General features: G+C 42.8%; 1 protein-coding gene across 4 annotated transcripts in view; it reads right to left on the bottom strand.

Annotated features, from left to right (window-relative positions):
* LOC124605781 (pericentriolar material 1 protein-like) overlaps window positions 1-13,317 on the bottom strand; it is a 378,792-nt gene that overhangs the window by 90,718 nt on the left and 274,757 nt on the right. For all 4 annotated transcript variants that reach the window (XM_047137665.1, XM_047137667.1, XM_047137666.1 and 1 more), the window contains one exon: window positions 6,844-6,978. In XM_047137665.1, coding sequence (XP_046993621.1) covers window positions 6,844-6,978 — 135 coding nt within the window. The remainder of the gene's footprint in view (window positions 1-6,843; window positions 6,979-13,317) is intronic.

Genomic DNA, 13,317 nt, shown 5'->3' with positions numbered 1-13,317 from the left:
TTCTCATTTCAGGGCACGACGAGAGGTAATCGAAACCCTGGCAGAGATTGTAATTCAGTTGCTCCAGTCCCAGATGTTACTGAGTTACAAGGACAACGTTCCTCTGTTGCTGGACTGTACAACTTTGGTGGGGACTAGCCAGATTCCAGTCCCACGTACCACATACTGTTTCTGCGTTGTTGCTTGTCTCATGAAATCTCCCCCTAATGGCCTTACCATTAAATTACGCATCTCTGGCTGCCAACCCTCCTTCCACTATGACCTCCACCTGTTCAGACCCTGCCAATCCTTAGCCCACATCAACATAGTCCTGCAAAACTATATGAACCAAGTTCAATCCTCCTTGCAGTATCTTCTCCCTATCCACAAAATTCTCCTGCTATGTAATCCCAAATTCCTGAAACCCATAACACACAATGAAACTCTTGCCCTGCAAGAACTTGAGCAACATGCACAACCACCTCAGAAAGCTCTCCATCTTGCTCACTTCCTATTCCCGCAATTTTGTCATATGATGACAAGGCTGGACACCGTGGCTGTTATTTGAAGACAAATGTTGATAGTGTTGAGACAGCAACCAGCCACAAATTTATTTTAAGTTCCTTTATTCAAAGGGTAATGTTACCGGTTTCGAATCATTATGATTCATCGTCAGACGGCTTTCTTCAGAGCATGTGCTGAATTTTTTACTGATTAGATATCCTAAAAAATAACAGATACATTTGCTACTTGATCTGTAGATAGGTGTAGGAATACTATTTGCTTTGGAGGGTGAAAATTAATTTTTGGAAATTTTTCAGGATTGGGGTGTTAGCCAGCTCAGTTTGTTCATTAAGGATATAGTCTGGAGTGCTGTTTTGTGTGTGTGTGTGTGTATTTATATTTCCTCCAATATATTCGTAGTGGCTCCCTTTTCTGCCAGGTGTAAAATTTTTAAGTTGTTCTCAATGTTTCTCACTGAATGGTTTTCTCCAGCAATATGGGGGCTGCAAACGCAGATTTATTCAAGTTGCCAAGCCTTAAAGCATCAATGTGTTCTTTCTATCTAACTTCGTAACTTCTGCTTGTCTGGAACTTCCTGGCAGATTAAAACTGTGTGCCGGACCGAGACGTGAACTCGGGACCTTTGCCTTTCGCGGGCAAGTGCTCTACCATCTGAGCTACCCAAGCACGACTCACGACCCGTCGTCACAGTTTTACTTCAGCCAGTACCTCGTCTCTACATTCCCAACTTTACAGAAGCTCTCCTCCGAACCTTGCAGAACTAGCACTCCTGAAAGAACGGATACTGTGGAGACATGGCTTAGCCACAACCTGGGGGATGTTTCCAGAACGAGATTTTCACTCTGCAGCGGAGTGTGCACTGATATGAAGATTCCTGGCAGATTAAAACTGTGTGCTGGATCAAGACTCAAACTCGAGACATTTGCCTTTTGCGGGCAAGTGCTTGTCCGTCCAATGTAGAATTTTGGTCATGTATCACATTTGAGCTTATTCCTGATTTACTGTAGGGGCTCTTGGAGGTGTTTGCATCATGGATTACTTATAGTTCTAATTTATTACTTGTGGAAAAGCTGATTGTAATATTTTTGTTTTTAAATAAGTTTACTATTTGGCACGATAGTGAGCCTATGTAAGGGCGAGCAGCATATTTAGGTTTGGCTTCTGTGGCACACTGATTTGGCTTGGAGTGCATGTTGTGTGGATTGCTGTTTAGTGGAACTGTGGTTTTTTTTGTGGAGTTTTTCTATTATTGTTGGTTTATATCCATTATTATGAGCAACTGTTTTAATTATACTGATTTCATTTTGTTGGTCTGTGTCACTCACTGGGACTGTTTTAATTCCATGTACCATGGCTCTGAAACATGCCATTTTTTGTTGGCGAGGATGGCACGATGTGTTGTCAATACTGACATCTGTGGTGGTAGGTTTTCTGTAAATACTAAATTGATGTCATTACAAATCTTCAGGTCAAGGAAGTTAATGCTTTTATTCGTTTCATATTCAATTGTGAATTTAGTATTTTTGTGCATTTTGCTTAGCTCTGCTTCTAATATATCAATTTCATTGTTTGTATCATCAAAAAGCAAGATTGTATCATCAACATATCTTCTATAGTAGATAATTTTGTTTGAGATGTGCTGGTTGTTTGAGAAAATTTTTGCTCTATATGGTTGATGTAAATATCAGCCAATAGCCCAGCTAAGCTACTTCCCATTGCCAAACCATCATGTTCTTCATACAGCTTGTTGTTGAAGCTAAAGTTATTATGCTCTAGAATAAGTGTAAGTATTTCTATGAGTTCATAGATCTGTGAAATACTAATTTTCTTATAATTAAGCTGATTGTTTCTTATAATGTTAATAGTCTCTTTGACAGGGATGTTAGTGTATAGATTGACTACGTCTAGTGATGCTAATTTAGCTGTTGGTGGGATGTGGATGTCTTTAATTAAGCTTATGAGTTCATGTGTGTTATGTATAGTGTAGTTATTTTCAAATGTATAGTATTTGGTAATGAGGTCATGAAGTATGGAGGGCTGTTTCTTGAGTTAACAATCAGGCAAATGGGACAATTTTCTTTATGAATCTTTGGCTGTGCATGCAATTTTGATGCTGAGGGATTCATTGTTATACAGTTATGTACTTCATATTTGTTCAGTAACAAGTTACAGTTTTGTAGTAGCTTACTATATCATTAATGAACAAACTGAGTAGGCTAACACCCCTTTCCTGAAAAATATCAAAAAATTATTTTCCGCCCTGGGATGCATGTTAGAAGTCTGTTCTGTGACTAAGCTGAAGTGCTCAGTGACACAAATTTACATGTGCAATGACAGAAATGTGGTGGAAATGCATTCAGTGACATATCTGAAGCACTCAGTTACGCAAGTTTATGTGTGCAATGATGTGAATGCGGCGAAAATTACAAACGTTGTCTGCTGGATGAAAACTATGAAAACAAGTACTCCAAAATGACACTTCACGTGAGTCACATCCCAATGCAAATCCGTAACTCAACCATCTTTGTGATGTGCTTTTAATCATGTATCATTTATATTTTAGGATAACTAATCAGTAAAAAACACAGCACATGTCGTAATGAAAGCATGAAAGCCAGCTGACAATGAATCGTAATGATTGGAAACTGGTAACCGTACCTTTTAAATAAAGGAACTTAAATACATTTGTGGCTGGTTGCTGTCTCAACACCATTAACATTTGTCCTATTCCCACCTTGGAGTACCACTGTCCACCACCTCTACAACATACTCCAAACCTCCCCCACATCCGCTCATAGCAGACAAACCCTGTCTTGCAGACCTACTACACTTACCCCACCCTCCAAAATTCCCTCCCACCGCCACACAGAACCCAGAACCTAAACAGACCCGCAACACAGTCATGAACCTTTCCTCAAAAAGCCTTAACCCACAGAAATATCAGTCCTTTCCAAAGGCCTCACCTTTTGCCCCACTCCCAAATTCAGTCATGCAGGACTTGTTAAAGACCTTCTCTCCTTCTCCTGGTCTCTTCTGTGGAAACACTTTTTTGCCATCAACCTGACCAATCAGACTCAACCAAAGACTGAACCTTGCCCAACTCAGTTCACTCCTCTATCCAACCATGATCAACCCCCACTGCCTCCAAACCACCCCATGTTAACATTCGAGAATTTCTTAACCTCGAACCTTGCCTCACCATCATTCTCCAAATCCCTCAACATGGAAACTAGCCTTACATCTGCAGAAAGAACCCTTCCTTATAATCCTACTTGCAGACAAAGGCCCCACCACCGTTGTTTTGAACTGCAAGGATTACCTGGCAGAAGGACTCCATCAGCTGTCAGGTACTTCCGCCTACAAACCTTGCCACAGTGCCCCATTCAAGTAATCCAGCAAGATCTCCAGTCACTACTCAAATCCTTAGGTCCATATCCACGAACCTCTCCCTAGAGTACATCTCCCTACTTACCCCTTGCACTCCCCTCATTCCCACCTCCTACATGCTTCCTAAAGTTCATAAACCCAACCACCCACTGTGACCCATTGTGGGCGGTTACTGTGCCCCCACTGAGAGAATCTCTGCTCTTGTAGACCAACACCTTCAACCTATTACCCAGAACCTATCCTCCTATAGAAAAGATACCAACCATTTCCTCCACCCACTCTCCACAGTTCCTGTCCCTTTACGACACAGTGCCCTGCTCGTCACTATTGACGCCACCACCCTGTATACTAACATTCCTAATGCCGATGGCCTTACTGCTATTGAACACTACCTTTCCAGATGCCCTATGAACTCCAAACCAACAACCTCCTTCCTAGTCACCATGACCAACTATATCGTCACCTACAATTACTTCTCCTTTGAAGGCATTACCTACAAGCAAATTTGGGGTAAGGCTATGGGCACCTGCATGGCATCATCCTATGCCAACCGATTCATGGGCCATCAAGAGGGATCCTTCCTAAAATCCCAGAATCCTATACCCCACACCTGGTTCAGATTCACTGATGACATCTTTGCTACCTGGATTGAGGGTGAGGACACCCTATCCACATTCCTCCAGAACCTCAACAACTTCTCCCCCATTTGCTTCACCTGGTCCTATTCAACCCAAGAAGCCACCTTCCAAGATATTGACCTCCACCTCAGAGATGGCTACATCAGTACCTCTGTCCATATCAAACCTACTAACCACCAGAAATACCTCCACTTCGAGAGCTGCCACCCATTCCAAACAAAGAAGTCCCTTCTGTACAGCCTAGCCACCAGTGGTTGTCGCATTTGTAGTTATGGGCAGTCCCTCTCAAAATATACCGAGGGTCTCACTGAAGCCTTCACTGACCATAATTATCCTCTCAACCTTGTACAAAAACAAATCTCCCACGCCTTATATTTCCAGTCTCCCACCACCTCACAAAATCACACAGTCCGGCAACACAGGAGCATTCTCCTCGTAACTCAGTACCATCCAGGACTGGAGCAACTGAATTACATTCTCGCACCTCTCGTCGTGCCCTGAAATGAGAAATGTCCTGCCCACTATCCTTCCCACCCCTCCTACAGTGGTATTCCACCATCCACTGAACCTACACAATATACTCATCCATCCTTACACAAATCCTGCTCCCAATCCTTTACCTCATGGCTCATACCCCTGTAATAGACCTGTCCCATACACCCTCCTATCACCACCTACTCCAGTCCGCTCACTATATCACCACCTATCCCATCAAAGGCAGTGCTACCTGTGAAACCAGCTAAGCTGCAACAACTGTGCTGCATTCTATGTAGGCATGACAACCAACAAGCTGTCTGCCCGCATGAATGGCCACTGACGAACTGTGGCCAGAAAAACAAGTGGACCACCCTGTTTCTGAACACATTGCCAAACATGATATCCCTCATCTCAGTGACTGCTTCACAGCCTGTGTCGTACAGATCCTTCCCACCAACACCAGCTTTTCTGAATTGCGCAGGTAGGAACTTTCCCTGCAATACATCCTACATTCCTGTAACGCTCCTGCCTCAACTTTCGTTAGTCACTGTTCTCACCCATCCAGCTCCCTCCCTGTTCCCATTCCAGCACTACACAGTTGTCATTTCATTGCCACACCTTGTCTTTTAATTTCGTTTTATTTATCTCCTATTTCACTTCTTACCCCCACTCCCACCTTCTCTCCTGCCCTCCATCTAAACTGCAGCACTTCACTGTCTGCCACCCCCCACCATACTATACCTCCCCATCCCTGCCCCAGCCTCCTCCTTACCCCCAACCAGTCGCTACTTCCATTGCTGCTGCTTGCAGTGTGGTTTCAGTTGTCTGAGACTGAAGACGTGTGCAAGTTGCGTTTGCGTGAGGGTGAATGCGTGTGTGTGTGTGTGTGTGTGTGTGTGTGTGTGTGTGCCTATTGCTGACAAAGGCTGTAATGGTGGAAAGCTATAATTGTGAGAATCCTTTTGCTGGGCCTATCACAACTCAGCATCTCCACTATACGGTGAGTAGCTACTTTCCTTCTCAAGTATTTTAAAATTAGTGATTTATAAAACTGAATAAAATCAAATTACAACAAAGGTTAAAATCAAAGAATTCTCTGACATTGTATGAAATTCCTGAAATTCTCTGAGATTTCCCTGATTTTCTCATGTATAAGGCAATTGCCTGGAAATTCCAGGTTTTCCGGGTATTCCAGAAGAATCACAACCCTCTCCACAGAGATGCTAAATGACCATGGTAACATTTATTACTGATTATCAGTTACTGAGAGCAGTTAGCCAACTAATGGGTTTGGGGAGGGATAGGGAAGGATGCACAAGGGGAGGAGGTGGTAGCATGGTAGTGTGAAGCAGAAGCAGCAGGTAGCGGGTGAAAAGAAAGGAAAGTGGAGGTGGTCAAGGAATGGATGGAAAAGGGAGGAGGGGTGGTGAGAATGAGAGATATCATTGTAAAATAATCCTTGTACCTAATATTAACTTGTGTGTTTTTGTGCTTGTAGTTGTATTAGTTGTTACTGTACGTTTACCTAAGATAATGTGACTAGTATGTAGGAACAAATTTCTACTCCCTTATAACACATATTTGTTTGAAATATGTCACCGATATAATCTGTATTTAAAAATGGATGTGAGTTATGACACGTTAGCAATCCCAAATAAATGTTGAAATAAATGTTTGACTTGCTACAGTAATTAAAAAAGCCTATGGCAGACAAAACGATTTTTAGCTTTCTTGTGTGTCTCAAATAACTGCAATGATAACAGAGTTAGTTTCCACTGTTTAAATGTTTTTGTTGATTACAGGTGCAACAAGTTTAATGTTAGTAATATTTTCTTACTTCATTACTGCATTCAGTAGGTACAGCAGAATCAGATATATGGGGCTGGACATCAACACAGTCATCAGGGCATGACTGGTCAGCTTCTGCCAAATCACGATTGCAGTCCTCTGGTGCCACAGTTTCTCCATGGCCCTGTAAATATTAATACTATGATTGTTACATGTGATATGTGAGACAGATAGACACAACAAATGAATATCATTACAATGAAACAATGGAAACTCCAGTTGGAGTGTCAACAATGTAAGGAAAAAATAGACTGCTACTTACTGTAAAGATAACATGTTAAATTGCAAACAGGTGCAATTAAAAGACTCTTACACATTAGCTTTCAGCCACAGCCTTCATCAGAAAAAGAGAGACATATACCATTCATTTACACAGTTAAGCACACCTCACACACACACGACTGCCAACTCTGGCAGCTTGGGCCAGAATGCAACTGTGACATTGAATGAAAGGAGCAATCTGAAGGGGGCAGGAAAGGGGAAGGGAGAGCATTGTATGAGAGGGGGAGAGAGGAGAACCATCTGGCAAAGTGTGCACGCGCAGCATCGGACTGGGAGGTGTGGGAAAATTGGAGCAAAAAAGGAGAGCAGCAGAGAAAGATGGGCAGGTGAGGTGTCAGAGGCAGCACACAAAGAGAGCAGGAGATGAGAATAGGCAGGAGGTGACGGACAGAGGGGTTCAGAACTGCTGGGTGGAGGGTGTTGGAACAATATGTTACCATAGGTTGAGATTGGGATAATTTTGGGGGCCGAGAATGTGTTGTAAGGATAATGCCCATCTGTGCAGTTCAGAAAAGCTGGTGGTGGAGGGAAGGATCCAGATGGCTCGAATAGTGAAACAGCCATCTGGATCCTTCCCTCCACCACCAGCTTTCCTGACCTGCACAGATGGGAGCTACCCTTACAATACATTTTCTGCTCACAAATTATCCCAACCTCAACTTATGGTAACATACTGCTCCCACACCCTCCACCCAGCAGTTTCCACCCCCTCTGTCCATCACCTCCAGCCTGTTCTCGTCTCCTATCCTTTTTGTATACTGTCCTCTGCCAACACACCTACCCAACTTTCCCTGCTCCTCTCCTTTTTCGCTCTGTTTTTCTCCATCTCCCTGCCTCACAGCCTCCCAACGCTGTGTCTGCTGGCAATCTAGCCCCTGCACAATCTTCCAGCAGTGCTCTCTGCCCTCCTTCCACCACCCTCTCCCGATTGCTGCTTTTGTTCTACATGACAGTTACTTTCTGGTCCAAACTGTTGGAGTTGGTGGTCATTTGCGAATGAGATGTGCTTTCTTGTATGAATGAATAATGTATGTTTCTCTTTATTTTTCTGGTGAAAGCTGTGGCTGAAAACTAAAGTGTAAGTGTCTTTTAACTGTGCCTGTCTGCATCTTAATGTGTCATCTTTACGGTAAGCAGCAATCTATCTTTTCCTTACATTTTTACCATTGCAATGAAATGTACTGTTATTTCACAGTTCACGAATACTTAATACAAGTATTATAGTTACAGGCAACAAAATATTGTTGAGTCAGCAATACTGAATTGCATGCCTTCATTTGATGCAATACGTAATACTAAAAAGGTTTCTACACTTGTTAAATAAAAACAGTCAATAATAAAAATGACACTTAATGTGAAGGTTTCATTCTCCTGTGGGGAAAGCAGTTGCCTCACAACGACATTACAATAAACAGAAATTCTGTAGAATGAAAACTATGTGATTAATACTGAAAAACTTCTCTACCCATCACTGATAAACAAGTTACACCCTGATTACAATTCTTTCCTTTGCAAATATCTGTCTCTTTCCCCTCTCCCTCATTATCTCTGCCAGCTTCAGTATAGTACTTACGATACTAATGTGGAATACACAGAACAATTCACTAAGTCAGAAATCACAATAAAACATTTAACAGATTTCTAGGTTTAAAATTTTTTTCATGGCCCTGTATGGAAATAATCGCATTCATTTAATGGCGTCTTCTTCTGTAATGGAGGGATGCCACTGTAAACCATGTATCATACTTAGGAATAGGGGAAAAAAGAAGCTTGATTTTAATAATGCTCACTATCTATAGAAGTAAATTTGCTACACTGATAACACTATTAAAAATAATCCTGAACTTAAAAGGAGACTGAAAGATAAGTACCCTGTGAATGTAAGTCACCACACCTACCACTACAAGCAATGGGCGGTGATGGATGCACCACCACCTAAAGGACTGGCACCACCTAGGACTCGCACAACTTATGGCCATCACAGATTTAAAAACCGTGCACAAAAAGCTGTATGATACTGTGACTACAACAGTCGATGACAATTTCATGGTAAGAACCACAGGCAGGGAGCCCTACGAAATGCTTCTTTTGTATCCTGAATACTACAAGAAACTGATGGATATCTCATAAGAAAAGGAGATGATGCTTTGTATGTTTGGCAGCCAGGACAACACATCCTTAATGACAATTTTCAGAAGACCTTGGAACTTCCAGTTCTGAAACTAGTGAGCTCAAGAAGAACATTCATGTGATGGACTTCAGTGCATGCAATGTCATGGAAATGAGATCCAGAATGGTGAGGGAGGTGACATTGCTATGTACTTGTTGCTGACACCAATGACACAAAGTGGATATTGTTTCAGGTCACCCAGGTTACCACCATATCTGTGACAACTGAGTAACTAAGAAGTAAACACAGTCTCCTACACAGCTCCAGTGCTAAGTCCTCATCACAGAGGCAAGCACTGCCACATACCTTAGAAGTGGGCGAAGTGTGTAGGTGGACACAGCAGCAGTGCATGTCTCCTCACTAAAAGTGAGTTTTACCTATGTATGTACTCTGCAGGAGGAAGTACATGGTGAGCTTGCAGCATATGAGGTATAAAAGTGTGTTGAAGTTAAAAAGAAGGGGCAAATGCTAACACAGATTGGTGGCGGCAGTGCAGCAAAAGCCTGAACAGGCCTGAACTATGCTGTGCTGGTGAAGTCAACCAGCACAGCCTGCTATCAGGCTACTTTAGATGCTGCCAGAAGCAGCCAGGAAACTGAGTGGCGCACATGAAGTTATTATCACAGCCTTCTGAAATTTACAGCTTTTGAAACACACATTGACAGCTTTCACACAGTGTTGATGCTATCAATAAACCACAAGGGTCTCTAGTAAGAGCAAAATAATGCTCCTGTTGGTGACTGTGGCAGCCTAGCACTGCCCATCTGAATCTTCCACCCGGTGACTTCTCATGTCAGTTACCAAGCTCATGAACATGCCACAGCAAACTGTCACTGCAATAATGTCAGATATCTTCATTGCCATTGGGAAAACCATTGAAGCCCAAAATGGCTGAGTGATATTGTGGAATCATATTCTGCGTGTGGAATACCAGTGGTATTTGCATAAAAGTCAGAGAATTCTAGCAATTCCTCTTTGAGGCAGAAGTGACAGAGAAGCATCTCACACTAGACATAAATGTCAGCACAACAGACTATATTTGCCACTGCAATGTATCAGCAGTTAACACTTCTGATATTGAGACCACTTTGGTCGCTGCCTGCAGGTCCCATCATGGGCTGCTGGAGCTGGTAGATTTTAGATAACTTTGTACACAACATTGTAAACTCATTGTCACAGATGACTTTAACATTACAAGATGCCTGCACTGCACTCCTGATTGGCATAACACTGTTGTTATGGGACTGTAAACACATTACCTCTAAAGAGGAAAGGAAAGATGTCCTACACACATACACCGCACAACAAAGTTAAAGGATAACTTTTTCAAAAACCCCAATTGTCTCCCATTGCAATGTATAAGTTTCAAATTTGCCCCAAACACGCCTACAGCTTCCCTCTGCAATGGTGCAAAAGTGTGGGACCCTGTGACATCACCCTTTGACTTGGCGAAGCTTCAAACAGTGAAGTGTCATCACATGCAAAAAAAGGCCATAGCTCAATAGCTCATGTGAACAGTAAAGTGGGTTGATGATGTCACATTGGCATCAAATTTCACCACAATTCTCCCTAACACCATTGTGAATGTACACAGGATGAGAAGGTTGTCACAGCCCCTCTTATACACACTTCACCCCTTCTTCTGATATATCTGTGATGATCAGAACCGTGACTCCCAGTGTTGAAATCATGCAGTTTTCTCACAGGCGTCTGAGGAAAACATCTGAGACACATTGTCACGCAGAACTGACATGAAAAGACCTCAAAGGGTGGCATGAAGGACATCAATGAAACTATCCATTCCCTTGGAGTGTCAATTCCCACACATCTCGTGGCAGAAAATAGCAGTTCACATTGTGATGAGCAACAGGAAGATGTCCTTGACAACCTTTGACATTACTGACACCATCAGACATTTCAATCTTTCTCTAAGGTGATTGTGGGGCTACATCTCCACTGAACAAGATTGCACTGGAGTGCAGTAAGGCCACAATTTTTGCTCTTGTTTACAGGACAGAACCACTAGGGAATGTTCAAAACCATTCAATGAAATCTGAATGTGATACAAAACCTCAAAGGGTACTTATGCTTTTTCAACTCTTAATGTTTTCTGCCCTCCTGTGTGCTGATCATGTGGGAGTGCAACATTAACATGTGTGAATAAAACAGTAAAGGGTGCCCTAAGACCCCCATGTTTGGCAATACCCTCAGTGCTATCCACCAAACATTACTGAGTGCATTACAAATGTATGTGTCAGGAACTTTTACAGTAATTCAGCCTGACTGCTGCTCTAGTGCCTGAAGGCAGGCAAATTGCACCAAAGAGGTGTTGAAGCAGCTGCCTAACCCTCATGTGCTAGAACAGCCACCAGGCTGATTTGGTGCTGAAATTTCTGAAAGTACATTTGTAATATGCTCAACAAAGTTTCATGGATGGCATCGAGGGTGTTGCTGAACTGGAGAGGGGGAGGGGGGGGGGCGTGTTTGAGAGTCCCTTTGCTGTTTTATTCATGCACACTTTAATGCTTCTACTCACAACATAGCGGAGATGCTGAGTTGCAGGTCTCAATGTGTCTTACCACCAATTTCAGTTGGTTTTTGTCTTTCACTATCGGCCTATTCCCTCAGATTTCATCTTTTTTCCACCTTGCTTCATCTGCCATTTTTTCAGACATAATTCTACGTTATTTATGTATTTTTACAGATGGATCCTTGCGCCTTACATCTGCGTCAATGCAGAGTAGTTCCCTTATCCAGAGCCAGAAGCCAGTCCCACACACTGTTCCTGTGTTGTTGCTTGGCTCACGGAATCCCCCAAATGCCTTACCATCAGATTACCCATCTCCGACTGCCGTCTTCCTTCCACAATGACCTCCATCTGTTCAGATTTGCCAATTCTTAACTCTCACCAACATAGTGCTGCAAAACCAAATCAATCAGATGCAAACCTTCTTGCAATGCCTTCTCTTCTTCTGTAAAATTCTCCTGCTATGCAATCCTAAAAATGGATCTAATAACACACATTGAAACTCTTGCCCTCCAGGAATTAGAGCAACATGCACAATGCCACCTCAAAACACTCTCCACCCTGTTCACTTCCTATTCTCGCCTTGGGCTACCACTATCCACCACCTCTACAACAAACTCCAAACTTTTTAAAGACCTTCTCTCCTTCTACCAGTCCCTACAGTGGAAACACTTTTTCACCACCAACCTTACCAATCAGACTCAACCAAAGACTAATGTTGTATCCTGCCTGACTCAGTTCACTCCTCCGTCCAAACATCATACATACCACTGCCCCCAAATCACCCTGTCAACTTTTCAGAATTTCTTAACCTCGAACCTTGCCTCACCATCATTCCCCAACCCCCCCCCCCTCCCCCCCAACATGCATATTAATCTTACATCTGCAGAAAGAACCACACTCCACCACCTAAAAACTGATCCCAACCTTATAATCTCATAGACTAACACCTTCAGCCTATTACCTGCAACCACACTCCAACATAAAAAATACCAACCATTTCCTCCAACGACTCTCCACTGTTCCTGTTCCTTTACCATATGGTGCCCTGCTTGTTACTATTGCTGCCACCTCCCTTTACACTAACATCCCTAATGCCTGTGACCTTAATGCCACTGAACACCACCTTCCCCAACACCTGATGGATCCCAAACCAACAATTTCCTTCCTAGTTAGCATGACCAATTATATCCTCACTCACAATAACTTCTCCTTTGAAGGCATTACTTACAAACAAATCTGGGGTACAGAAATGGGCACCTACATGGCACCATCCAATGCCAAACTATTCATGGATCATTTAGGAGAATCCCAGACCCCTTTCCTGGTTCAGATTCACTTATGACATCTTTGTGATCTGGATCGAGGGTGAGGACACCCATTCCACATTCCTCCAGAACCTGAACACCTTCTCCCCTTTTGCTTCACTTGGTCCTACTCATCCAACAAGCCACCTTCCTTGATGTTGACCTCCACCTCATAGA

This window comes from Schistocerca americana, chromosome 3 (assembly GCF_021461395.2).
Source record: "Schistocerca americana isolate TAMUIC-IGC-003095 chromosome 3, iqSchAmer2.1, whole genome shotgun sequence".
In the NCBI taxonomy this organism is placed as follows: Eukaryota; Metazoa; Arthropoda; class Insecta; order Orthoptera; family Acrididae; genus Schistocerca; species Schistocerca americana.
Note: the sequence above shows the minus strand (reverse complement) of the source record. Positions and strands in the feature narration are given on the sequence as shown.